The 26,306-nt window shown below is 44.5% G+C and overlaps 1 protein-coding gene across 14 annotated transcripts in view; it reads right to left on the bottom strand.

Annotated features, from left to right (window-relative positions):
- The window catches only part of Mok (MOK protein kinase), a 34,063-nt gene extending 10,149 nt beyond the window's left edge, over positions 1-23,914 (bottom strand). For 5 of the 14 annotated variants that reach the window (XM_075947702.1, XM_075947701.1, XM_075947708.1 and 2 more), the window contains exons 1-4: positions 23,464-23,662; positions 13,347-13,461; positions 8,630-8,719; positions 7,011-7,081 (exon numbers count right to left, since the gene is read on the bottom strand). In XM_075947702.1, coding sequence (XP_075803817.1) covers positions 7,011-7,081; positions 8,630-8,719; positions 13,347-13,461; positions 23,464-23,470 — 283 coding nt within the window. In that variant the 5' untranslated portion in view covers positions 23,471-23,662. Of the gene's footprint in view, positions 1-7,010; positions 7,082-8,629; positions 8,720-13,346; positions 13,462-23,463; positions 23,694-23,835 lie in introns of those variants that run through there. The other 9 variants (XM_075947703.1, XM_075947712.1, XM_075947710.1 and 6 more) reach the window with 9 other exon arrangements.
- Between the last annotated feature and the right edge of the window lie 2,392 nt (positions 23,915-26,306).

Raw genomic sequence — 26,306 nt, 5'->3', positions numbered from 1 at the left:
TGCACTTGGCAGTCTTGTTCGTTCATGTATCCAAATCTTTTATTTGTCTATTTGTCTTATTTATTTATCCATTTATATCTATCTATCTATCTATCTATCTATCTATCTATCTATCTATCTATCTATCTATCTAGATATCTACTTTTGGGTATTGTTGAGACAGGGTCTCTCTATAGACCAGGCTGGCCTCAAACTCACAAAGATCCATAGGCCTCTACTTGCTATGTGTTAGGATTAAAGGCCTGCGCCACCATGTCTGGGCAATTGTTACTTTTTTTTTTTTTTTTTTTTTTTTGGTTTTTCGAGACAGGGTTTCTCTGTGGTTTTGGAGCCTGTCCTGGAACTAGCTCTTGTAGACCAGGCTGGTCTCGAACTCACAGAGATCCGCCTGCCTCTGCCTCCCAAGTGCTGGGATTAAAGGCGTGCGCCACCACCGCCCGGCTTGTTACTTTTTTAAATTAACGTGTGTGAGTGTGTCTGTGTGTGTGTGTCTGTGTACATAAGCCACAAGTGCGGTGGAGGTCAGAGGACAATGCATGCCTTTAATCCCAGCACTCAGAAGGCAGAGGCAGGCAGATCTCTGTGAGTTCAAGGCCAGCCTGGTCTATAAGAGCTAGTTCCAGGACAGATTTCAAAGCTACAGAGAAACCCTGTCTTGAAAAAAAAAAAAAAGAAAGAAAGAAAAAGAAAACCTCCAACTCAGGAAAGTCAACAGGTTTGGCAGCAAAGTAAGTTCAGTCATCTCATAAGCCCACACATCCAGATCTTTTTTTTTGTTTTGTTTTGGTTTTTTGTTTGTTTTTTTCAAGACAGGGTTTCTCTGTGTAACACCCCTGGATGTCCTGGAGCTTGTTTTGTAGAGCAGGCTGGCCCCAAACTCAATGAGATTAGCCTGCCTCAGCCCCTCAAGTGCATGAAGCTGGCTGGTATTATAATCTGAACTGGACTCAGGAGCTTGGGCTTTTGGGAAGTCTCTGCTGTGCACCACAACCATAGAGAGATGGGTTAGTCTCTGCTGTGCACCACAGCCATAGGGAGATGGGTTAGTCTCTGCTGTGCACCACAGCCTTTATCTGGTGATGGGTTAGTCTGTGCTGTGCACCACAGACATAGGGAGATGGGTTAGTCTGTGCTGTGCACCACAGCCTTTATCTGGTGATGGGTTAGTCTGTGCTGTGCACCACAGCCATAGGGAGATGGGTTAGTCTGTGCTGTGCACCACAGCCTTTATCTGGTGATGGGTTAGTCTCTGCTGTGCACCATAGCCATAGGGTGATCAGTTGGAGAGGCAGATGTTAAGGCCCTCACTCAGGTCTAGGAAGTTCTGAGCATGGGTACAGGATCCAAGAATCTAGTTTCTTAGCTGCCTGGGCCCCAGCATGAGTCCTGGTCAGCTACCCAGCCCTCACTATTCCTTAATCCCTTCACCAAAGCCCAGGGGATGGGGGTAGCTCTTTTCCCTAGGAGGGTGTCCTCATGGAAGCTAGGCACCAGAGGAATGGTGTAAGACCGGTGTTCGAGCCACTGAGAGTTCACACCCAGAAAAGGAGTGGGCTAGCCACCCATTGTCCAGTCAGCTCACACAGATCCCAGCCCCCCAGGCTCAGTGCATGTCTGATTTCTACCAGTTTCTTCTTTTTGGTCTAAAGAAAGGTCATTAGTAAACCACTGGAGAACCTCCTGTCTGTACTTCCCTCGTCTGCATAGCTGGAGTCTTCTAAAGTACGTTTTCAGAGTACTGTCCCTCAGAAAGCTCAGGGGAATGTCACATGCAATCTCAGAATGTAAAACAGTAAGTAAGCAGTGACAGCTGAAGGAGAACTGGCTGCACTGTGACAGGCTCTCCAGCACACACACTCCCATGAACCCTGACCTCCAGCCAAAGCATGGCATTCTCATCAGGCTTGGAGGCTGCATGCTGGGCCCAGCTCAGCCCGGCCAATGGCCCTCCATATCGGAGGCCCAGAGGTCATGCCCACAGCATGTGTGTACACAAGCATGTATATATGTATATACCAGGAACACCTGGTATCTCACAAATGCTCCTGGAGACACATGTCAGAGAAGTGAGGGCCAGAGCAGAGACATGATGTAGGTAGGATGCCAGTCTGAGCAGAGCCTGAGTGATCTGGGCTGCCCTTCTTGTCAGCCATGGCAAATGCAAGGACACAGTCCTTCTGCTTCTCTGCTCTGAAGCCGCCTCATGTCAGGTGACTGAAAATGGAAATATTTCAGTTTTGTTTGAAGAAACTGAGTTTCTTCATCCCTCAAACAGGGCTTGGCTCACTGAATAAGATCAATATAGTGGTCTATTATTTGTGTTTGAGTAAATAAAGCTTGCCTGAAGATCAGAGAGCAAAGCGGCCACACTAGTCAGCCACACAGGCCAGGCAGTAGTGACACACACCTTTAATTCCAGCACTAGAGAGGAATATAAAACAGGAGGAGACAGGCCTCAGGCCCAGTCTCAAGCCTGAGGATACATGGAGGCAGGATCGCCATTGCAGTCTGAGGTAGAGGGAAGAGCCAGTGGCTGGCCACTTTGCATTTCTGATCTTCAGCTTGAACCCTATTATCTGTCTCTGGGTTTTCATTATTCGTGCTACAGATCACATTGCTAAGAACCACACTGCCTTCTGTAACGCTCTGCTTACATATGAACTACACCACACACTGGTCACTGAAGACACTGCTCTTCACACTTTACACATGCGACTTAAGCGTCAAGCAACCTTCAGAGGTAGACGCTAAGAGCTCTCCATCTTCGGCCTAATAGTAACGCAGAGGAGCCCAAGGAGGATCCCAAAAGTACACGGCTGAATATGGACTCTGAGCCACATGCTGTCCCACACTTCCCCGAACACAGCTGGTGAAGTGCTCAGATAGGCTACTGCTCGACTCAGCCACAACAGACAAACTGCCAAGGTTCAAGCAACATTGCACAATGGAGAGGGAAGGAACGAAGGAGCCAGGTGGAGTAGAGTGCCGTGGACACTGTCTCCCAGGCATGACAAGGCCACAGAACGACCGACTGCACTGCAGCCCCCATCAGTGTCCTGTTACGGAAGGACGAGGAGCTCTGTAGGCCCTCAATGGAGACATTTTGTTCAGTGGTGAATCTTCTGGTAAGGTGCTCGTGCTCCTGTAGATAACCTCTCGCCCGGAGCCGGAGCCAAGCTCCTATAAACAACCGAGACTCACTGGGTCTCACACACAGGAAGAAATAAGCACACCCCTGATGCAAACACATACATGCAAGCAAACACTCAAACACATAAAATAAAAATAAATATTATTTAAAGATGTGAAACTATAGCCTAGTCTACAAAGCAAGGTCCAGGTCAGCCATGGCTACACAGAAAAACAGTCCAAAACAAAACATAAGAAAGTACAAGAAGGAAGGGGCTAGTTGTTTTTCTGTTTGAGTTTTGTTGTTGTTTCAAGACAGTTTTACTGTGTAGCCCTGGCTGCCCTGGGACTCACTCTGTTGTCCAGGCTGGCCTTGAACTCACAGAAACCAGTGCCTCTGCCTCCCAGGTGCTAGAAATAAAGGCGTGCGCCACCACCACCCAGTTTAAAAGAGGGATTAGTTGGGAACAGGAATGGGATTAGCAGGAGTTGGGGAGGGAAAAAAATGGCAGAGAGGGCAAATAAGATCAAAACACATTATAGACATGTATGAAAATGTCAAATGAAATCCATCATTATTTATAATTAATATAGGCCAATAAAAAACAACCATAATGCCAGGCAGTGGTGGCACACACCTTCAATCCTTGTACAGGAAGGCAGAGGTGGGCGGAGCTCTGTGAGTTCAAGGTCAGCCTGGTCTGTCTGTGGAATGAGTTCTAGGACAGTCCGAAGAGTACAGAGAAACCCTGTCTCGAAAAACAAAAAACAGGCCGGGCAGTGGTGGCGCAAGCCTTTAATCCCAGCACTTGGGAGGCAGAAGCAGGCGGATCTCTGTGAGTTCGAGACCAGCCCCAAACCTCAATTAGCTCATCTGTAGCGATGACAGAAACAGGACCAATGGCAGTTTGTTCTCAGCAGTGTGCACGTACTTGAAAATATAGACTCTGAAGCCGGGCTCAGTTCAAGTCTGAGTTCTGCTGCTTACCAGGCAAGGTGCTTTTTTCCCTGCTCTTTGATTTCCTCATCTAAAAGTGGGGATATGAACAACAGGCAGGGGTGCAGGGGATCTTGGGCAGTGTATTTCTATAAGTATTAGAACAGAGCCTGAGCAGTGTGAACAGCCATGAGCAGTGCAGCAGCAGCCTATACTTCTTGTGTTACTAATTCTGGGATCATAGTGTGTATTTCAATAATAAATGCCTTGTAAATGCTGCCAGCTTTTATCCAGATTTTAACATCTAGGGTGCCTGGTATAGCTGGCAACAACTTAGATTCAGTGCAGACAATAGAGCCCCTGGCCTGTGAAAGATACGCAACACTCACGATAAAGGCCACGAGCTTCTATTAGGTATTTACAGAAAAGTGCTCATCATTGTAAAATGGTATCTTTCAAAGCTCAGAAACAACTTGTAAGGACTGTGAGCCATTCTCAATAATGTAACCATTGGTCAAGCATGGTGACATAGGCCTTTAATCTTAGCACCGAGCACTTGGGAGGCAGAGGCAGTTAGATGTTTGTGAGTTTGAGGCCAGCCTGGTCTGCATGTCTACATATTGAATTCCAGGACAGCTAGTACTATATAGAGAGAACCTGTGTCAAAGAGAGAGAGAGAGAGAGAGAGAGAGAGAGAGAGAGAGAGAGAGAGAGAGAGAGAGAGAAAGACAGAGAAAGACAGAGAGACACATAGAGAGAATGTAACCACAGCAGCACTCAGAATCCCCTCAACTCTAGGCATAACCAGCCCGTGAACACACTGGGTCCTTCCCTGTACACGAAACACCCTCGGCACTGTCTTCCTTCTGAGCCTCAGGTTTCCTCTTGGCTACTTGCTTTTAGATAGCTCCAAAAACCTCTCATTTTGGAGGTCCTGCGGGCAAACAAATGAAGCACTATTTTCCCTGCTGTTTTGCTGTAGTTAATCTGACTGGCGGACCATGGTGAAAACAGCTGCCTACTTTCCTTTTTGTGGGGATCTGAAGGCCTCTTTGTGAAAAATCACTGACTCTTCACTTGGGCATGTCACAGTATCCAGGGGTATGTTTCATACTTTAGGAGGATGGAAACGCCACCTTCAGACCATACTGATGCCCTCACTTCTGAACTTGTGTCCCAGAAAAAGCCATCAAGTTGGATTACCTGTGCACAGACGTCTGACTGCTCTACCCCAACACTTTCTCCCACCTACCTCTGTCCCGAAAATAGAACCAGGTACGGTAAACACACTTGAGGATTTGAGTTTCCATCATACTTGGCCACCTTAAGAAAAACTTGCCTTTTGCAAACCTTTCAGTGATTGTCACCCTGCATAGCAGGCAGATAAGACAGACCTGTTTGGGTAACTGTCAACAATGATTATCTGTTGGTCTAACTGCAAGTCTTTCACAGTCTCTGAAGGTAGATATAGAAAGAAATGCTTCAGTTTCTTCAATGACACAATCTCCTGGCTATTGGGAATTAAATAAATAATTTTCTAAATATACCTTTCTCAAATGTCTAAACATATAGCAACACAGACATTTCTCCTCCCCTTGAGCATAAAGCATAAATATAGCACACCCCAGAAGTCAAAAAAAGATTTCTAACATTAGGTATGTATCTTACAGATATCTTACAGATACAGAGAATTGTCATTAAACAACCAAGAAAGGGACGTGTGCAGGCTCCCTTGTGTTTTGTTTTCTGAGATGTGCCCTTATTATGTAGCTAAGGACTTGCTATTCTATAGTCTATACTAGCCTCTGGATTCCTGTCATTCTGCCTCAGCCACCGGTACTCTGGGACTGCAGGTGTGAGCTGTCATCAGCCCTATACAGATTCTTTAAAATGTAAAGTGTTGGGGGTGGGTGTCACTAGGTGACAAAGCACGTGCCAGAATCAGCTGTTTGAGGCAAAGGTTTAAGTTATCTCTGACGCTTTCACCAGAGCGCCATCACAAAGACGGTGTTCACAAGACTCTACGGCAACTGTCTGCTCCTTTTCCATTTCTTTCTTTCTCTTTTCTTTATGTATTTATTTTCCTCCAGTACTAGGGATTAGACCCAAGGCTTTTCACATGCTAGGCAAGCGTTATACCACTGAGCTAATATCCTTAGGCCTTTCTTCTTTAACATTTGAGACAGAGTCTTGCAACTTAGCCATGGTTAGTCTTGGCAATCTTCCTTCCTCCATCTCTCAATAAGCCTGGATTACAGGTATGTCCCACCAGGTCTGGCAGCTGTTTTGCTTGGTTCTGTTTCTCATTTGTCCTTTGGGTATTATGTGATCTAGAAAATAGACTGTCTCCTATATCGCTTTCATAGTTGCATTTCATCATGACATCTAACATAACCTTGAAGTCAGATACTCAGGGACATCTGCTCAACAAAAGCCAAAGCTCTGCTTCCTGGCACCCTCAGGACACTCTGCACACATCCAAGGCCATAACAGGCCATCTCAGCAAGTGAGCTGTCACCGAACAGTGCTTTACTGCTCAGAGGGAAGGAACGAAGGCGCATCCTGGAATATGACAAATGCAAGGAGGGACGATCCTCCCTATGGCAGTCCAGGGGAGAGCTCGGCTTCTTGGGAGCACAGGAGGGAATGGTGAGCAAAGGAGGAGCTGGGGACAACACACCCTCAAAGTGAAGCCTTGTGAGGAGGGCATGCCTGCAGCCTAGCCTCATCCAAATCACAGGATCTCCCAGAAAGCTTGTGGCTTCTTCAGTCATAGCTAAGAGGCTGTCAGAACAATGCCTCCTGGGCCCAGTGCAGCAGCTCCGTCCTGCACACTTCCCTGTTACTATAGTCACTACAGCAGTGCAGTGACTACAACACATAGGGGACCCCAAACATTTCTTACAAGGTCATCTCAGGTTACATTTCAAAATTCTCTACATACCTCGTATTAGCTCATAAATATTCATGTCCATAAGTTCACATATTAGTGCAAGAGAACCAGATTTCCTGTCGCTGCGGAAGAAAGCAGACTTTACTTTTTCTTGTCTTAATCAGAAAACATAGTCAAATCCTTTAATATGCATTTGTACACGTTTCTGGTAAATAAGGCATTCTTGCAAGAGACATTAATGGCCATGAGATTATTAAGATGGCACAGATTTTGACTTTGAATCAACATTTAGGCTAAAACCAATATAAAATACTATGAAAACTCTAAAGCAAAGCTCTAAAATCACCTTTAAAAAAGATACATCATGAAAATAGAACATTAATTACCAGCAAAAAGAAGAGAAAAGCTTGGGAGTTAATGAATTTAGATCAAGCTTTGTGGCTGCATGGTTAGTTTTTCTGTTTGTTTATTTTGTTTTACTGTTTGAGACAAGGTCTCTCCATTATGTAGCTCTGGCTGTCTTGGAACTCATGTACACCAGGTTGGCCTCAAATTCATAAAGCCTTGAATTCATGGAGATCCACCTGCCTCGCCTCCCAAGTGCTGGGATTAAAGGCATGTGCCACCGTGCCCAGCTACACGTTTAGCTTTGATTGTTCTATGTTATATATTACTTCAATATAATCAAGATAACTTACAATGGGGGTGGGAGCAAAACCCAAAACCCATCAGAGGAGAGAAGAAAGACAAATGCTATCACTTACACGGGGTCCGGGTTTGAAAGTGAGTGGCGCAGAGGCCTGGGAATACCAACAAGCTTCTGAGTTTACTCAGACCCAAGTCATGAAACTACATTGCCCCAGATGCTGCTCTGTGCACCTCTAGTCTGCCTGGCAGGGCTCCCTTTGCCTATGCAGCCTGTCCTACACTCACAGACCTGGGCACTGTGCACATCACAAATGAATGCTCACCTCCCATATGTGGCTGAGATGACTTCCAAGAACACTGCAGGCCAAGAGGCCACACAGCTATGACAAGACTCAGCATTTTGATTTTAAACTACATTGTGCCATGACTGACATCTACTACACTTTTGTTGGCAGATGTGTACCTTTGAGACTTTGATAGGCCAGGTCCCCTGAAAGCTGTACATGGCTTCTATACCTAGGGCACCAACCCACAGAACGGCAGGTCCTGGAACCTGCAGCCTGACTTCCCAGCTCAGTGAGTTCAGAAGCACAATGCAAATACAGTGGCGGGTGGGGGTCCCATGGCTGTGGCCATGCTCTGCTTTCTTGATTGACAGGTAAACTTTATGCAAATTATTCTATGAACATGAATGAAAAACATCGTGAAACTGTATCAATTATGATAAGAATTATGATAAGGTGCTATGCATTCATAAGAAAGTAATTCACAACAAGGCATGGAGATCTGACTAAGCTGCAGGAGCCAAACCTTGGAGATACAGGCTTTCCAAACACGGGTAAACCAAAACATTTTCATATCAGGAATGAGACACAACTTGCTCAAGTAAAAATAAGATGAAGTGATAACTGTCACCATCTCAGCTACGAGACAAATGTTTTAAATGTCTAGCCACGATTAAAAATAATCTTTAGTATTAAGTTTTCTACTTTCGATAACTTTCCAAGCTCAAATATACTTACAAAACCACTTCATGCAACGTAAGAATGTTTGGGTGTGGATTCAGGCGCCTCAGTGCTTGTATCTCTCGTAGATTGTTCACTTGCTCAATACTATTATGTAGGCAAAAATGCACAACTAATTTACAATTAGGTCAACTATAAAATTAAGAGTTATGAAATCACATTTATTTCCCATGATCAAAATGTAAAACCTAACTCATACTTCAAGTTAATCAAGTTTTATTTTTTCTACCAAAAATTTAAATTAAGAATAAATTAGTCATACATCTTCATTATCTTACAAGATTCAAAGTTTCTTTTTTGGTGCTGGGACTCAAACATGTACATATGCATGAGAGATGGGAGACATCAAATCAAGGCTTTTTTCTTTTCTTTCTTTTTAAAATTTTTTCAAGACAGGGTTTCTCTGTGTAGTCCTGGTTCTCCTAGAACTTGTTTTGTAGACCAGGCTGGCCTCAGACTCAGAGATTTGCCTGCCTCTGCTTCCTGAGTTCTGGGCTGGGATCAAAGATGTGAGCCAGTACCACCCGCCTTAAATAAAGGTTTTATCATTTAGGACATAAAATTTTATCATCTATTATCACAAAAAGATTTTTGGTTGTTTCTTTTAACATAGAAATACATAAAATTCTAATTAAATGTGTTGAAAATATTTATTCATAATTTATGTTAAAGAAAATTTACTAACTCATGAGAACTAAGCAACTAAACAAGTGCACACTAGCTGAAAGTCAGCACTTCAAAGTTCTGGGGTACAGCACTCTCATTAGCATGGAAAAAGTCTGCTTTCTCAGCATTCATTTACCTGGAGACAGGTGAGTCCATCCCAGGCTCTCCTGGATGAAGGGCACTGCATTTACTGCTCACATTTCGAAGCCTACCAAAACCAGTGCACGGCCATGAGCTGGCTATTGGTGCCGAAAAGTCCTTTGAAGAAACCACTCCATTTTGGGCTATGAGGATCACACCCAGCCAAATAACCCATTGTTCCAGAGTCTTCCATCTCTGAGTCTCCAAAAAAACTAGGGATGTCTATCTTCCTGACTGCTGGCTGAGTTCTGTTCTACCAACTTTTCCCATGTGGAAAGTTCAGCATGTTTAGTTTCTCTGAGAGGTTGTGCCTATCCGCACATTAGTACACTTCTGCTTCTTCTGAAACACATTGATTGAGCCATGCAAGATGCTACCCAGAAAAAGGCGCAGGACCCAGGAAAAATTCCCACAACCAGCTGCATCCCAGAGCTAGGTGTCAGCTGGAAGGCTGAGCAGCTAGCTAACTGGAAGCCTGCTATAGTCCGAGAGTATTTTTGACTGCCTTTCTCTGTTTCCTCCCTTGACCCAGTACAGTATTCAAAGATCTGTGTGTTTACACCTGCCCGTGGCTCCCTGGCTGAGTACCCCCGACCCCACCAACATCCTCTGCCACAGCAAAAGTGCCTCCCTAAATGCTTTTTGTAACTTATCCATTTTTAGTTTGTGTGCATTGGTGCTTTGCCTGCATGTCTGTGTGAGAGTATCACATTTTGAGTTACAGACAGTTGTGAGCTGCCACGTGGGTAATGTGAATTGAACCCGGGTCCTCTGGAAGAACAGTCAGTGCTCTTAACTGCTGAGCCATCTCTCCAGCCCCCCAAATGCTTTTAAAACAGAGCTTCCTACAACGTATTCTATAGAACATAATTTATCAGGAATTTTTTATTATTGTTATTATCATTACATTCATCTATTGTATATGTGTACATGTGTGTGTGTGTGTATGAGCACATGTACATGCACCTGTACAATGTATTCTATAGAACATGATTTATCAGGAAAATGGATTTTTTATTATTGTTATTATCATTACATTCATCTATTGTATATGTGTACGTGTGTGTGTGTGTGTGTGTGTGTGTGTGTGTATGAGCACATGTACATGCACCTGTACTATGTATTCTATAGAACATGATTTATCAGGAAAATGGATTTTTTTATTATTGTTATTATCATTACATTCATCTGTTGTATTTGTTCCCCAGACAGTTTCTTTTCTATTTTGGGGTCATATAGACATATATAACTGAAGGTATCTATATAAATCTAGGAATTGCAAATGGGAGAAACAGGCAATATTTGTCTTTCTGAGACACAAACTTAGCTATCTGTCTGCCTCTGCCTCCGAAGTGCTGGGACTAAAGGCATGTGCGACCATACCCAGCTATTTATCGTGAGGAGATTATGTTCATAAATTGCTGAAATATGAATTTTTGGGGTTGGAGATGCTGTTCAGTTTGTAAAGTGCCTGCCTAGCATTCATGAGGCCCCAGGTTCAGTGCCTACCACCACATGGACCCACTGAGTTTACAGAATTGTTATCTTCTTGTTTGTTCTCTGCTTATCTAAGAATGCAAAGGTTGTCAATGCAAATGCACAGCTCTTTCCTCAAAGAGAGGAAGAGACTGTTTATTCTGGAGTCACACAGGTGTGACCGTGGCTCAGAGGGAGGAAGAGACTGTTTATTCTGGAGTCACACAGGTGTGACCGTGGCTCAGAGGGAGGAAGAGACTGTTTATTCTGGAGTCAAACAGGTGTGACCGTGGCTCAGAGTTTGACTCAGATACCATGTTCCAATGTGGATAACATTTTCCTGAAGTTCTTATAGTAACAGAACAAAGAAAATCTTTAATCAGTGTACTTTAAAATACAGTAATGGAGAGAAGGCTCAACAGTTAAAAGCACTTTGGCTGTTATTACAGAGGACCTGGGTTGGTTGACAGCCACCTGTGACTACAGCTCCAGAGGATCTGACCCCCTCTCTGGCTTCCAAGCGTACCTGCACACATTTGCTACACATACACACACCCAGGCCTACATAAACACACATGAAAATACACTGCTGGGAACATCAGGTAGGCAGGCTCCAGCAAAGAAAGAGATTTCTGCAATAGGCCTCAGATGCAATCCGATGACATTCTTAGCCTTTGGTGGTGGAAAATCGTGGTCTTTTAGTACATTCCAGAAAGGATTTTTCCAAACAGTAAAAGAGCTGTTGATCAAATGAGGAGGTGAGCAATGAGTGGCTATGTAGGAGGCTAACAACTCTCTGTACTCCAGTTCCACAAGACCCGATGCCCTCCTGGCCTCTATAGGCACCAGGCCCACACAAATGCAGACAAAACACCCCTACACACAAACAACAACAATAATAAAGATGGGCCAGGCAGTGGTGGCACACACCTTTAACCCCAGCACTCGGGAGGCAGAGGCAGGTGGATCTCTGTGAGTTCGAGGCCAGCCTGGTCTACAAGAGCTAGTTCCAGGACAGGCTCCAAAGCCACAGAGAAACCCTGTCTTGAAAAAAAACAAAAAACAAAAAAACCAAAAAAAAAAAAACAATAATAATGACAGCAACAACAACAACAATAGGGGTTGGGGAGATGGCTCAGTGGTTAAGAGCACTTGCTACTCTCGCAGAGGACTGGGTTCAGTTTCCAGTACACACATGGTGGTTCACAACTATTCATAATTATAGTTCCAGGGGATCTGACCTCTGCAGGCACCTGGCATACATGTGGTGCATATATACATGCAGGCAAACACTCAAACACATAAAATAAATCTAAAAAATAACATAATAATAAAATAACCAGGGGCTGGAGAAATGGCTCAGTGGTTAAGAGCACTGACTGCTCTTCCAGAGGACCCGGGTTCAATTCCCAGCACCCACATGGCAGCTCACAACTGTCTGAAGATCCAGTTGCAGGGGATCTGACACCTTCACACCAATGCACATAAAATAAAGTTAAATAAACCATAAAAAATATTTAAAAAAAATAATAATAAAATAACCAAAAGTAAAGAGGTTCTATATTAATATGGGGAAGTTACCAAGTTGTCTTCATAACTTCTTTGTATGTTTAAAATAGTAATTTCTTTGATATAAAAACAAATCCATCTGGTCTAAAACCTCTTACTGCAATATTTCTTGGTTACAATGAGGCCAGCAATCATACAACAGGTTTTGACTCCTTGGTGTGATGTTTCCGGAGAAGCTGAGACTTTAATGTGGGACGAGGCCACAGCAAAGGAAGTATCACCCAGGACCTGGAGAGATGCCTTGGTGGGTAAGAGCACTGACTACCCTTCGATCCCCAGCACTCACATGACAGCTAACAGCTGTTTCTAGCTCCAATTCCAAGGGGACCTGATGCCCTCATCTGGTCTCCATGGGCATTGCATGCACATGGTACACAGATATACATGCAAGCAAAATACTCACACACAAAAGATAAAAATAATGTAAAAAATTATAAAAGAAAGAAGCATCACACATTAGAAACTATAGCTCTAGGGTCACCACTTCCCACAAAGAGCAGAAGACCGCTTCTGGGGACTAAATTTCTCTCTTCCTATTTGCAGATTGTTTTCCCAATATATTAATATATTAATTGATTCATGTAAATAAGTTTCCAGGTACTCTATGACATTTCGCTGAGGTTTGATTTATAAAAACTCACCATACACATACTGTGTGAAGTATAGCACACTTTTACAAGCATGTTGTCGGTGTTAACACTGACATCACTGTAAACTTGGACAAGAGAAACCCGGTGTATTAAACACTTTAGCTCACAATCTTAACTGGCCAAGGAGGTGTTATAGCTTACACACCTCTAAATGAATAGCAGCTTCCCACTGACATAAGATGCCTATGGTTCCGACCTGTCTGGTCACATACCTTTCAAAGTGCTGCTTCATCTGTTTACAGGCATAGTAGTTTCCATCTCTCAGGCTCTGCATCTTCATAACTTCAGAAAACGTTCCCTCTCCTATCTTGCCAATTGCTTTGTAGTCTATAAGTAGAAATAAAGCTTAATTTACGCATATATTTCATAAATACTTCCCAACAAACAATCTATCTCTGTGTAATTTCTTGACAACACACTAGATCAGTTTTCCTAGCTCCTCACAGTTCCAGAGCTATGTTGTGTTGGCAACAAGGCGCCAACTCCTGCTCTTGCAGTATCTGCTCTCCCTGGAGAGAAGGGATGGCATCACTGTTCCTGCCAGAGGTGAAAGGCTCTAAACAGCTCCAGCAGGAGGAACAGGACATGGGCTGTGGCTCCAGGCAGATGTCAGAGCATCTGAGCAGTCTCCTGAAAGTCACCCCCCACCCCCCGCCCGGTCCTGCAGAGCACCCAGTCCCTCTGCAGCTGTCTCCTAACATTCTCACGTGACCTAATTTTCTGAACACTATCAACAGCTGTCCCTGATTTTGCAGCTGCTACCACCACCCCCATGCTGGGCAACGGTTTATGCTTCTGACCCAACTGTGTGACACACCTCTCTGCTTTAAATGTTTGGAGTTTCCCAGGTAACAGCAATGTGAGCTTAAAAAGGAATGTGCCTGTGAACGAAGCCCTAGAGGCACATGGCTCTAGTGGCTGTGGAAGCAGCAAGAAGGCGGTGAAGGGCTGCTTGTCCTCGACCAAACGTCCGTGGTCTCCTGGCACAGGGGAGGTGATAGGGAGTCAGGTGATATGACTAGACACCTTCACAGGGTGTCTCAAGGAAAACGCAGGCACAGCCAAGAATCACCGTTTTCCAAGCAGAAATGGAGGAATAGGAACATGCTGGGAGCACCAGGCCCACGGGCAGGAACAGTTTCTACAGACCAAATAACAGAAGGCTGAGACAAAACCCTTTGGCAAAGGGCAGGCCAAGAGCCTTCTCAGTAGGGCTGGGAAACTGCTCAGCGGGTAGAGTGCTTACCTAGGGCAGGAGGCCCCGAGTTCCATCTTTGGTACCACAAAAGACAAAGCCATGTGAGTAAATATGGTGGGCAGAAAGTTACCACCCCAGTGGCAGAGCTTTGAAGAAGCTTCTGTAACTGAGAAGCAGAGGAAGAAGCCAGGAAGAAAGCAAGGTGGAGAGCTGGGTCTGCCTACCAGAGAACATGGAGGGGTGCAGAGCAGAAGCAACTGTGGGAAGCAGCTGCACAGAAGCAAGCCTGACTAAGCCAGCCTTGGCCTTCAGACCCAGGGTTCATCCACACAGCAGCCTTGACCAAGGCAGCCCGAAAGGAGGCATCGCATCTGCAGGCATGCACACTTGCATCCTTGGCCAAATTTCTTTTTTTGTTTGTTTACTGAGACAGGATCTTTCTATGTAGCACTGGGTGTCCTGAAACTCACTATGTAGACCAGGCTGGCCTTAAACCCGCAGCAATCTGCCTGCCTCTGCCTCCCGAGTGCTGCGGTTAAAGGTGTGCATCATCAGCCTGGCTTGGAATTCATTCTGTTGTTTTTGCTTTTTGCTTTGTTTAAATAATTTTAATTGCTGGGCAGTGGTGGTGCACAACTTTAATCCCAGCACTAGCGAGGCAGAGGTAGAAAGACCTCTGTGAGTTTGAGGCCAGCCTGATCTACAGAGCAGGTTCCAGGACAATCAAGGCTATACAGAGGAACCCTGTTTTAAAAAAAACAAAAAAATTATTTTTATGTTATGCATATGGGTGCTTTCTCTGCACATATGTCTGTACCACATGCTTGTCTTGTGTCCACAGAGGCAGAAGAGGCTCTGGACTGGGACTGGAATTCATATTTGAACACATAAAATGTACGAGAAAGGGTAGGTCATCTGCAAAGATGTCCAACAAACTATGAATTCAATCTAGAGCATGCCACAACTGATGGGGAAACCAATGTTAGTGAACAGCAGCACCCCAGCGACACCCTCCTCCCTCTAAGAGTGCTTCCTGGGGACAGGTGTGATCAGCTTTTGCATTCTGCTGACTCATTTCTGCCCCATGTGAGCATTCGACACTAAGCACACAATACATGTACAGGTAGGAGGAAGGTGCTGGAAAGAAAGAGTCCACACTTCCGCAATTATTAGTTTCCACTCTCAGAAGACATGCCACAGATAACATTTAGAGACAAAGACAGCTATCATATGTCACAATAGCAAAACTAGGCTTATAAGATCATTTCCAATTTTTTTTTTGTTTTGTTTTTCGAGACAGGGTTTCTCTGTGGTTTTGGAGCCTGTCCTGGAACTAGCTCTTGTAGACCAGGCTGGTCTCGAACTCACAAAGATCCGCCTGCCTCTGCCTCCCAAGTGCTGGGATTAAAGGCGTGCGCCACCACCGCCCGGCCATTTCCAATTATTAAGGAGGTATTATGGAACAGCTATAAGTTGAAACATTATATTTTGCTGACTGTACTTTCAACTAATAATTAGAAAGATGGGAAAATGTGCAGACATGATGCCAAGAAAAATAAAATAGCAATGAGCTCACATATGTATGCATAGGAAAAACTGAATGCAAAAATTCCATGTTTTGCATTTATATCTAGGTAGGAATAAAGGTGACTTTAATCTTCTTCCTAACTCTTTTCTATATTGTTCAATGCTCAAATACATTTATCTCAAATGTTTGTAAAGATGGGCATTTCACCAGACGGTGGTGGTAGATGCCTTTAATCCCAGCACTCAGGAAGCAGAGGCAAGCAGATCTCTGTGAGTTCGAGGCCAACCTGGTTTTAAAAAAAAAAAAAAGATGGGCATTTCAAGACCTTTAAGAAATCAAGGAACTTGGCTTGTGTGGGAGCTCCTTTGGCCAATAGTTTTTTTTTTTTTTTTTTTTTTTTGATTTTCGAGACAGGGTTTCTCCGTACCTTTTTGGTTCCTGTCCTGGAATTAGCTCTTGTGGACCAGGCTGGCCTTGAACTCACAGAGATTCACCTGCCTCTGCCTCCCAAGTGCTGTGATTAAAGGTGTGCGCCACCACCGCCTGGTGGCCAATAGTGTTTTTAAGATAGCAGCCCACTTGGACTATTGGGCAAAGGGGCTCCACAGCACTTGCTGACTAAGAACCAACAGAAAATAAAGCGAACTGTCTTAAAGGTGAGACCAGTGTAGAACAGTCTTCCGTGGGCAGGCTGCATATGAGAGCTCAACTTTAGGAGGAATCTAACACTATCAGTTCCAAAGTGTTTCACCACAAGTAAATTGAGCAGGCTTGCTTTGAAAATGGGGGGAGGGGGTGTCAACTGTGAACTTTAAAATGTTAAGTGCACAAACAGCATCCTAGCTGGCTCCAGACCATTGAACCAGCAACAAACTGAACCCGCTCCCCCACTGATGGCTGGAATAGATAAAGGGTCACTTGTTTCCCCCTGGCTCTGCTGGCAGACACAAGGTCTGGGGTATAAAATAAGAATGACAGGTAGGAAGAGAGAAAGCAAGAGCCCCATGGGAAAACACCAGGAAAAGCACCTTTCCTGCCAAGGGAATCTGACCTATTTCACAGGCCTTCGAAATAAAACATGGCCTGCAAGGAGGGCACAAGACAGCTGGGAAGGGGGCACAGAACTGTGCTATTTGAACAAAAGCCTGGTCCCATGCTCAGTTATCTAGGGAGAAAACCACAAGAGTCAAAGCAGAGAAAAGTAAACCATGGCCTACAGAGGGCTACATCTGGGCTAATTAAAATTCTACTCATTCTTGTTCAATTAAATCTGCGGATGTGGAATTCAAACCTATTAGCACTTGAAAAGTGAGGTCAAACTTGCCTTTCATGAAACCTGTGTGTTGAGTGTAACACTTTGATTCGCAGTTGCTCCCAGCCACGGTGGGCCAGACCACACCCACCGTGCAACCCAGACAAGCAGCTGGGTGAGAAGGGCTGAAGAGGTTAATGCTGAGGGCAGCCGGATCTACAGGAAGAGAATTCCACCCACTCAAAGCTTTCTGGGAGATTAAGTAGTTCAACCCACACTGCTAAAACCAGATCAGGGCTCTGAACAAAAAAGGTTGTACCCAATTAATTATTTCTGTGGTGAGCAATATTGTGACCTGAATTGCCAAATATGGCAAAAATACAAAAGGACACAAAATTATTCAAGAGCTAGTAACCATCTAAATTTAAACCACATTCACTAACCCAAGTAGGCTACTACTAGGAATGCATGGCACTGGTAACCCTGCAGCCCCCAAGAAAATCTGTATTGCAATGTGTGTATACACAGAAAACTGATACACTTTAAGAATACTAAACAGGACCAACTGTGTCAAGTCGGGAAGATCCTGGAACTAACGAAAAATTTACTGGTTGAATTTATTATAAAGCCAGCATCGCTTTCATTTATTTTTATTTCAAAAGTTGATACTGGTGGATATGTTTATAAAAACAGAAGGTGATGTGCATACTAGGAAGAAAATGGGAAAGGGTGACTGAGAAAGCTTGCGGCCCCCATGAAAGCAGTGGCAGCGGTAGTGTGTAAATCTCCCCGTGAGCACACATGCCAGCTGCTCTTCTCAGAGGGCACTGAATAAACTTCCTTCAGAACACAAATCTCTGATATAATAGCAAATCATTATCACCCTTTAGTAGTATAATTTTTTTTTTTTTTTTTTGGTTTTTCGAGACAGGGTTTCTCTGTGGCTTTGGAGCCTGTCCTGGAACTAGCTCTGTAGACCAGGCTGGTCTCGAACTCACAGAGATCTGCCTGCCTCTGCCTCCCAAGTGCTGGGATTAAAGGCGTGCGCCACCACCGCCCGGCCTAGTAGTATAATTTTGCTTTTGTTTTTGTAGGTATGTCTAAATAATCCATTAGAAAGTCCAGACAGGCCGGTGGTGGTGGCGCAGGCCTTTGATCCCAGTACTTGGTGGATCTCTGTGAGTTCGAGGTCAGCCTGGTCTACAGAGAGAGTTACAGGACACTCAGTGCTATATAGAGAAACTCTGTCTTGAAAATCAAACAAGGGCTGGAGAGATGGCTCAGAGGTTAAGAGCATTGGCTGCTCTTCCAAAGGTCCTGAGATTAATTCCCAGCAACCACATGGTGGCTCACAACCATCTATAATAAGATCTGGTGCCCTCTTCTGTCCTGAAAGGATACATGCAGGCAGAACACTATACATGATAAATAATTAAATCTTTACTTACAAAAAAGAAAAACAAAACAAAAGTAAACAATAAAATTAATAATTCCAGACAGGAGGCTGGGCGGTGGTGGTGCACGCCTTTAATCCCAGCACTTGGAGGCAAAGGCAGATGAATCTCTGAAGTTTGAGGCCAGCCTGGTCTACAAGAGCTAGTTCCAGGACAGATATATATATGTATATATATATATATATACACACATACATACATACATACATATATACATACATATATATATATGTATATAATCTCCAGTCTGGATAAAAGATGAGGATTAGATGAGGACAGAAAAAGTCTGAATTTTCCACTTTCATTCTTTCCTTCTCATGTCTTCCACCCACTGGACAGCAAGGCATTCACTCCTAACTTCTGTGTGTCAGACACAATGCATGACACATCCACCATCTCCTCTGACCCTTGAACAAATCCTCTGAGATGGTTGTCACTATACCTGTTTCTACGTAAGGGCTGAGGGGACTGGAGAGATGGCAGCTAAGAGCACTTACTGTTCTTCCACAGGACCCAGATTTGATTCCTAGCAGACTGGAATAATTTATTCTGATATGGAAACGAGAGCCATGAAGAAAACCAGTGTAACAAAGGTCAGTAATGGGCCTGTGGCTGCCATATTTGCTTAGCTCCGTGCCTGGCAGCTGTGTCCACCTAGCTCCTGGCTGCAGAGTACACTTAGCTCCATGCCTGGCTGCAGCATCCACCTAGCTCCTGAGCCCATGCTCTTAACTTCACCCGGGACACCTTGCTACTCACTGTGCAAACAATGCACAAGGCAAAGAAAAAGGACAGAAAAACTGACTAAACATGATTGTCACCAAAAACTTGGCCACGATTAATTTCCGAACACACAATGACCGCCAATGATTCAGAATCAAACAAACATAAAGCTGAGGTGCGTCTAGTACCTAGCCATGCTGCATCACACCGTGACTCTCAGGAGCCTGGTACTGAACAGACAACTGGGTGCCAGCTCAGCCAACGCCATCATAACCCACAGCACCAGTGAGCCCTTGCTGGGTTCTTACTAAATTTACAAAGACTTCTGTTTGTACAGGAATATAATGAACTGGTTACAGAAAACAAGACTCTTCATATTTTCCTGTCATCATTTCTCAGCACATGAGTATTAGTATTATTTCTGAACTGTACTGTATTAGAACAGGGTTCTCAACCTGTGGGTCATGACCCATTTTGGGGGTCAAATATCATATATCCTGCATAGCAGATATTTACATTACAACTCATAACAGTAGCAAAATTATAGTTGTAGATACAAGTTTCTGTCCTGTCTGTCCTGCAGCCTGGTCCCGCAGCCATTCAGTCCCAAATAAACACACAGAGGGTTATATTAATTACAAACTGTTTGATCTATTGTTCAGGCTTATTATTAACTAGCTCTTGCAACTTAAATTAACCCGTAACTCTTGTCTATATTCAGCCACGTGACTTGGTATCTTTTTTCAGTAAAGCATTCTCATCCTGCTTCCCCTGCATCTGGCTGGTGACTGACTCTGTGCCTTTCTTCTTCCCAGAATTCTTAGTCTGGTGGCCCATCCTATACCTTTTGTCTGGCTACTGGTCAATCAACGTTTTATTAAACTAATATGGGTGACAAATCTTTACAGTGTAAAGATCCTATAATATTAGTTATGAAGTAGCAATGAGATAATTTTATGGTTGGGGGGTCATCACAACATGAGGAATTGTGTTAAAGACTACAGCATTAGGAAGGTTGAGAACCACTGGATTAGGAAGTCAAATTGCCATTTGAGTAGCTGACAAGTTGTACTTCAAAAAAAAAATTGTTAAATATGGGTGGAGAGATGGCTCAGTGGTTCTCTTGCAGAGAACTGGGATTTGGTTCCCAGCACCTATGTGGTGGCTCAAAAATGACTGTAACACCAGTTCTAAATGATCCCTGTTCTGACCTTTCAGGCACTGAATGCACATGGTGCACAGGCATACACGCAGGCAAAACACCCACACGTATAAGAAAAAATATTTAAAGATTAAGTTTGCATATATAATTTGCATTTTATCATGTATCTGTTTTTAACTTTTCTGAGCTTTTGTTTCTTCTTTTTTAAGTGTGTATAAACGGTGCTTGTGTGTGTGTGTGTGTGAGAGAGAGAGAGAGAGGGGATATCATAGCTGAGCTGAGAGGAAAAGCTCTGGTGTTGGCCTTCATCGTCTACCTTATTTGTAGCAAAGTCTCTTGTGTTTACCACTGCATATGCCTGACCTGCAAGCTTTTGGGGAATATCCTATCTCTGCCTCCAGTCCCACAGTAAGAATGCTGGGATTGCAGGTACACGTTATTGCATAAGACTTTGTTCTGTTCTGTTTTGTTTTGTTTGTTGCGACAGCAGCTCTCTAGAGTGTAGCCTTGGCTGTCCTGGAACTTGCTATGCAGACCATGCTGGCCTCAAAGTCAAAGAAATTCGACTACCTCTGTCTCTGAGTAGATAAAGGTAGTCTTCCTTCCTCCCTCCTTCCCTCCCTCCCTCTCTCCTTCCCTTCCTTTTTTTTTTCTCTAGACTGGGTTTCTCTGTGTAACAGTCTTGGCTATCTTAGAACTCACTCTGTAGACCAGGCTGGCCTTGATCTCACAGAGATCCGCATGCCTCTGCCTCCCGAGTACCGCATCACTCAGCGGTAATCTTTCTTAAAGGGAGGAATACAGTGGCACAAGACTGTATAGAAGGCAGAGGAAGAGGGACTGCCCCAACTTTGAGGCTAGTTTGGTCTACACAGTGAGTTCTAGGCTCTAGCCAGGGCTGTCTCAATCAGCAATAAAACTAAAAGCAGAAAAGTTAAAAATAAAATGAATACGAGGGATTGATAGATACACATACAAGCATACACAGGACATGGTAAGAGTGGTCACCTCTAGAGCCTGGAACACAAAGGGTCCAGAAGGAAAGATGAACAAACAGAATGCCCAAATGATCACTTCTACCCAGTAAAACAGCTGACACCAGGTACTCTGGAAGAAAAAGGCGACATATCACCCGACATACGACTTACAAGGTACTTAATTAAACTACAGTTAATCATGAGAAAACCATCAACTGAATCCAAATTTGGAAACCAAAGAAATATGACACCAAAATATAATTTGTGATTCTGGAAACAAAACAACCGTACCGACAATTCCTGAGTTAATGGAAAAGACTGAACTAGGAACTGTATATTGAGTATCAGTTGCAGTGAGGTCCCGTTTTCCAAACACATCTGCCATGGATAATGTGTGGATCAGCATGTGGCAATATGGCCATATGTGACTATGTAGGGAATGCCCTCGTTCTGTGTGAGGGAAGTGAATGTTCACAGGCACACACATGCCATGCTATGTGTGTGGAGGTCAGAGGCAACCTCAGGTATTGGTCTTCACAGAGTCTCTTGTTGGCTTCCGAGTGGCCAACGCAAAGGCTCGTAGGCTCCCAGGGCTTCCTGTCTCCACCTCCCATCCTCCTGGAAGAGTACAGTAATTAGAGACAGGTGCTACTGCCTCTGGCTTTCCGGCAGTCAGAGGGGACAGAGCTCAAATTCCCATACTGGTAGAGTAAGCACTTTATCCACTGAGCCATCTCCCTAGCCTCAAGTCCCTGGACCTTACATATACTTGCTGAATTAGTAGTGGCGAAATGTTATGATGTCTACAACTAACTCAGTGCAAAGAAACAAATCTGTCAATTAAACAGACAACACCAGAGCAAAAATGAGTATGCAAAAGAAGACAAAATAATGAAAAGACTTAGAAATATGCAGGGTACCCTCTTAATTCTTCTGCACATTTGAAAATGAAATACTTGGGAAGGAAAAGATGAATATATAGATAACATGTGTCCATACGTGTGCACTACGAAGTAACAGTATAAAGATCTTTTTAATTGCAGCTTTGTGAGGCATTAATGAAAATGATAACCATGCTGGACTTGGTAGCACAGCCTGTAATGCCAGCACTTGAAATATGGAGGCAAGAGGATCAGGAGTTCAAAGCCGGTCTCAGCTACATATCTAGTTCAAGGTCAGCCTGGGCTAAGTGAGATCCTGCTCTCAAAGAAAATTCCCCCAAACAAAGCGATAACCATATAAACACTATTGGACAGAAGAAATGAAAATGCATGATAAGGAGTGAATGAGATCACTTATTTTTTAAATATTATGTAATTTATGTTACATAGAAATTACTGCATGGTAATCAGAATATAATACTACAATAGTATAAATTTTTTTTTTTTTTTTTGGTTTTTCGACACAGGGTTTCTCTGCAGCTTTGGTGCCCGTCCCGGAACTAGCTCTGTAGACCAGGCTGGTCTCAAACAGCATAATATATTCTTAATAGCAAAAGGAACTGTAATTTTTTGCACCTCTGGCTACAACTACAAAAGGCAATCATAACTGTATAGCTGTGCAAACCAAACAGCCGTCCCAACAAAGCCAACCTGGCTATCAGTCGCACTAGGATTTAAGTTACCCACAAACCCCCAAATAAGTCAATTTTTCCAGTCCCTCTACTTTCTAGAATGACTGCCTCAGTTCCCAACTTTTGAGTGACCGTTTTAAATTCCGCTGAAAGGTTGCTTCAAAAACACTAACTTAACTCAAAAAGACACAACCCAGCTATGATCGCGAATGTCTTTTAAGCCGCTGTCCGCAAAGGGCCGGGAGAAATTGTGAGCGCTCAGAGCCCACAGCCGAAGGTCTGAGAATTTCAGCTGCGACCTAACACACTGACGAACGAACGAACGAGTTAATGAATGAAATTACACTCAGGTGCCCAAGCTCCAGCATAACCGCCTTGACCCAGGTGCCTGAGCCTGAACGGCCTCAGGGCGGCGCCGCCACACAGGCCCGGGACCCTCGGCCCTTCCCCGGCCCCACTCACTCTTCATCCTGAACGCGGATGACGGCGACAGTCCGTGGTCGGACCCGGGCCGAAAAGAGACTAGACTGTGGTACCGGCCTTCTGTTTTCCTGAGGCGGCTTCCGGCTCGTGGACCTTCGCGGTGGTCCCTGGCTGGAGAGCGTTAGGATCCGGCCGCCATATTGTATTCCTGTTGCCCTAGCAACCGCCATACCGCCCCCCCGGAGCGGAAGGGGGGGGGGACTGGGCCTGAGGCTGCCGCCCACACATGCGCAAAAGAGAACCACGGCTGTCTCTTCACGCATGCGCAGTGAGACCAGCCGCCTCAGTTTGGTCGCTAAGCAACCTCTCTCCCTCTCCCTCTCTCCTTTAAATTTAAATACAGTTTCTTACCTTAGTGCGTTGGCGTCCTTGGCGGGGCAGACTCTTCTCAGCTCTCCTGAGAATGTTGCGTTGTGAAACCTGATGCACGAACCACGTCCTTGAGCTTTCACTGACTGCAACACCTCTTGGCACCTGTTCTGTGCCAACACCTACTGTTGAGCCTCTACCAGCGGGGTTTATAGCGACTGTTATGTAAACGTTTCACTTTTTCAGCAAACATTCGTTTGCTCCAAGCACTGTTGCAGGCATTAGGGATATGATGAAAAGCAGTGTGGTAGAGATCCTACGTTATCTATCTATCTATCTATCTATCTATCTATCTATTTATTTATTTATGTCAGGGATGTCTGTTTTTGTTTTTGTTTACCAAGACGGGGTTTCTCTGTGTAGCTCTGGTTGTCCTGGAACTCACTACGTAGAACAGGCTGGCCTTGAACTCATAGAGATCCACCTGTTGGGATTAAAGGCCACGCCATCACACCCGACCCCCTAAATTGTTACTGTGAAGTTGAAAAATCCTCATCCCAAGGGGCTGCAGTGAGGACAAATGATACATCCCTGGGGCTTTACCCAATTTCTTGCTGGCTTTTGCCTGAGGCCTGAGAGGTCTGACGCACAGCAAAAGCTCAATAAATGTTTGTCCAAAACCAGGTCGCTTCGGCACCTGCCGCTTCTCTGATATTCCTGTCTGGCTAGGGGCAAGCCTGGTTTTATGCCAGTGTTGAGGATGCAGGACAAACTTTACCCTTGAGCCAGTTACACAGGTAAATGAGAGAAGCGCTTAGCTGACTTGGGCTGCAGAAGCCATTACCCTGTTGTGGGAGTCCCAGAGTGGCAGAAGGCTTTGTCAAGGTCACCTACTGGTGGTCGCTGAGCTCGGAGATTAGTCCGTGGTTTCTAACTCCCTGTGCTTCTGCCACATTCAGATGAGAAACTGTGCAAAAGGCTTTTGACAGTGTGCATGTTTTAGGGAGGAGAGGCGTGTTTCAAACGGGTCCCTGAACAACTGATTTGTTTTAGCAAGTTAGAAACAACATCTGCAAAACCTTTCTGTTTGCCTACTTTTCGTTTTTATTCTCTAACAGTTTTGATATAACACATGTACGATAAAACATTTAAATTCCGATTTCCCGTTCAGCTTTCCATTTCTCTCCCCACCCAATAATTAACAAGCAGGAGTTTAGTTTCTTTTTTTTTAATTTATTTATTTATTATGTATACAATATTCTGTCTGTGTGTATGTATGTCTGCAGGCCAGAAGAGGGCACCAGACCTTATTACAGATGGTTGTGAGCCACCATGTGGTTGCCGGGAATTGAACTCAGGACCTTTGGAAGAGCAGGCAATGCTCTTAACCGCTGAGCCATCTCTCCAGCCCCAGGAGTTTAGTTTCTATACGGAACATTTCACGGGTCCTAAGACAGGAGTGTGGTCTTGTGATTGCTGAGGGACAGTGGGTCTCTATTCTGGAATTCTCTAGTTGATGGTCTGCCGGGGGGTGGGGGGCAGAAGCAAAACGTGATCAGACAGGCAAGAAGGACTCAACACTTGCCAGGAGCCGCCAATGGATAATGGATGTCCAGAGTCCAAAGGAAAGATAAACAAGGGAGGAAAGACCCTGGGATGAGAGGAAGGAGATCCAACACAGGCAAGGAGGAATGAGATTCAAAGCTTGTGGGTGAAGGCTGGGGAGATGCGCAGGGCAGTGGGCGTGCAGAACAGCCAACCCAGATTATAGCAGGAAGCTCTGGAAGGGAGCCTCCTCCAACTGGAAACAACAAACGAAACAAAATAATACAACTGCTCTCTGATCATGCGTTTGACAGCTTTAAAAAGGAATTCAACAGTCCAATCAAATCAGTGACTCTCATGTAGAAAACTAAGCAAAGAAACACAGGACAACACAAAAAGTTCTACCAGAGAGAAATAAATAGCTGGAGGTGCGCTCATTTAATAGTTTGTTTAGCCCGCATGAAGCCCTGGGCATAGCCCAACCCCCAGCACAACACAACCTAGGCTGTGAGTGCCTGTATTCCCAGGGAACCGCTGGGGGATGGAAACAGGAGTTAAGTGCCATTCTCAGCAGTGAAGCTAGCCTGCGTTATATGTTACTCTCAAAAAAGCGAACAAGTAAAAATTCAGAATGTGGTCTATTTAAAATGCTGCATATAAAGATACACATCCACTCCCTTAAGAAAACTTAATATTTGGTACCATTTATTTTGCCTAATGGCTTCTGAGTTTCGTGGGTCTCGGGTTCTCCCTAGCGTTCATCACTAGTCATTGCACCTGACGGTGTTCAAGCCTTGGGGATGCTTAGTGCTGCCCCCCAACCCGCAACCCCCCCCCCACCAGGTTCCGACCAGACCCTTGGGAAAGTGAGCTCGAACTCCCAGTGTCTTCTAAGGTTCGCTTGGCTGCGGCTTTCTGGAGAGCACGACGTGCTGGGGGAAGATGATTTATGGTATAAACCTGGAGAT

The sequence above is a fragment of the Microtus pennsylvanicus genome, chromosome 14 (assembly GCF_037038515.1).
Source record: "Microtus pennsylvanicus isolate mMicPen1 chromosome 14, mMicPen1.hap1, whole genome shotgun sequence".
Taxonomy (NCBI): Eukaryota; Metazoa; Chordata; class Mammalia; order Rodentia; family Cricetidae; genus Microtus; species Microtus pennsylvanicus.
This window is presented reverse-complemented; position numbering and strand designations above follow the sequence as displayed.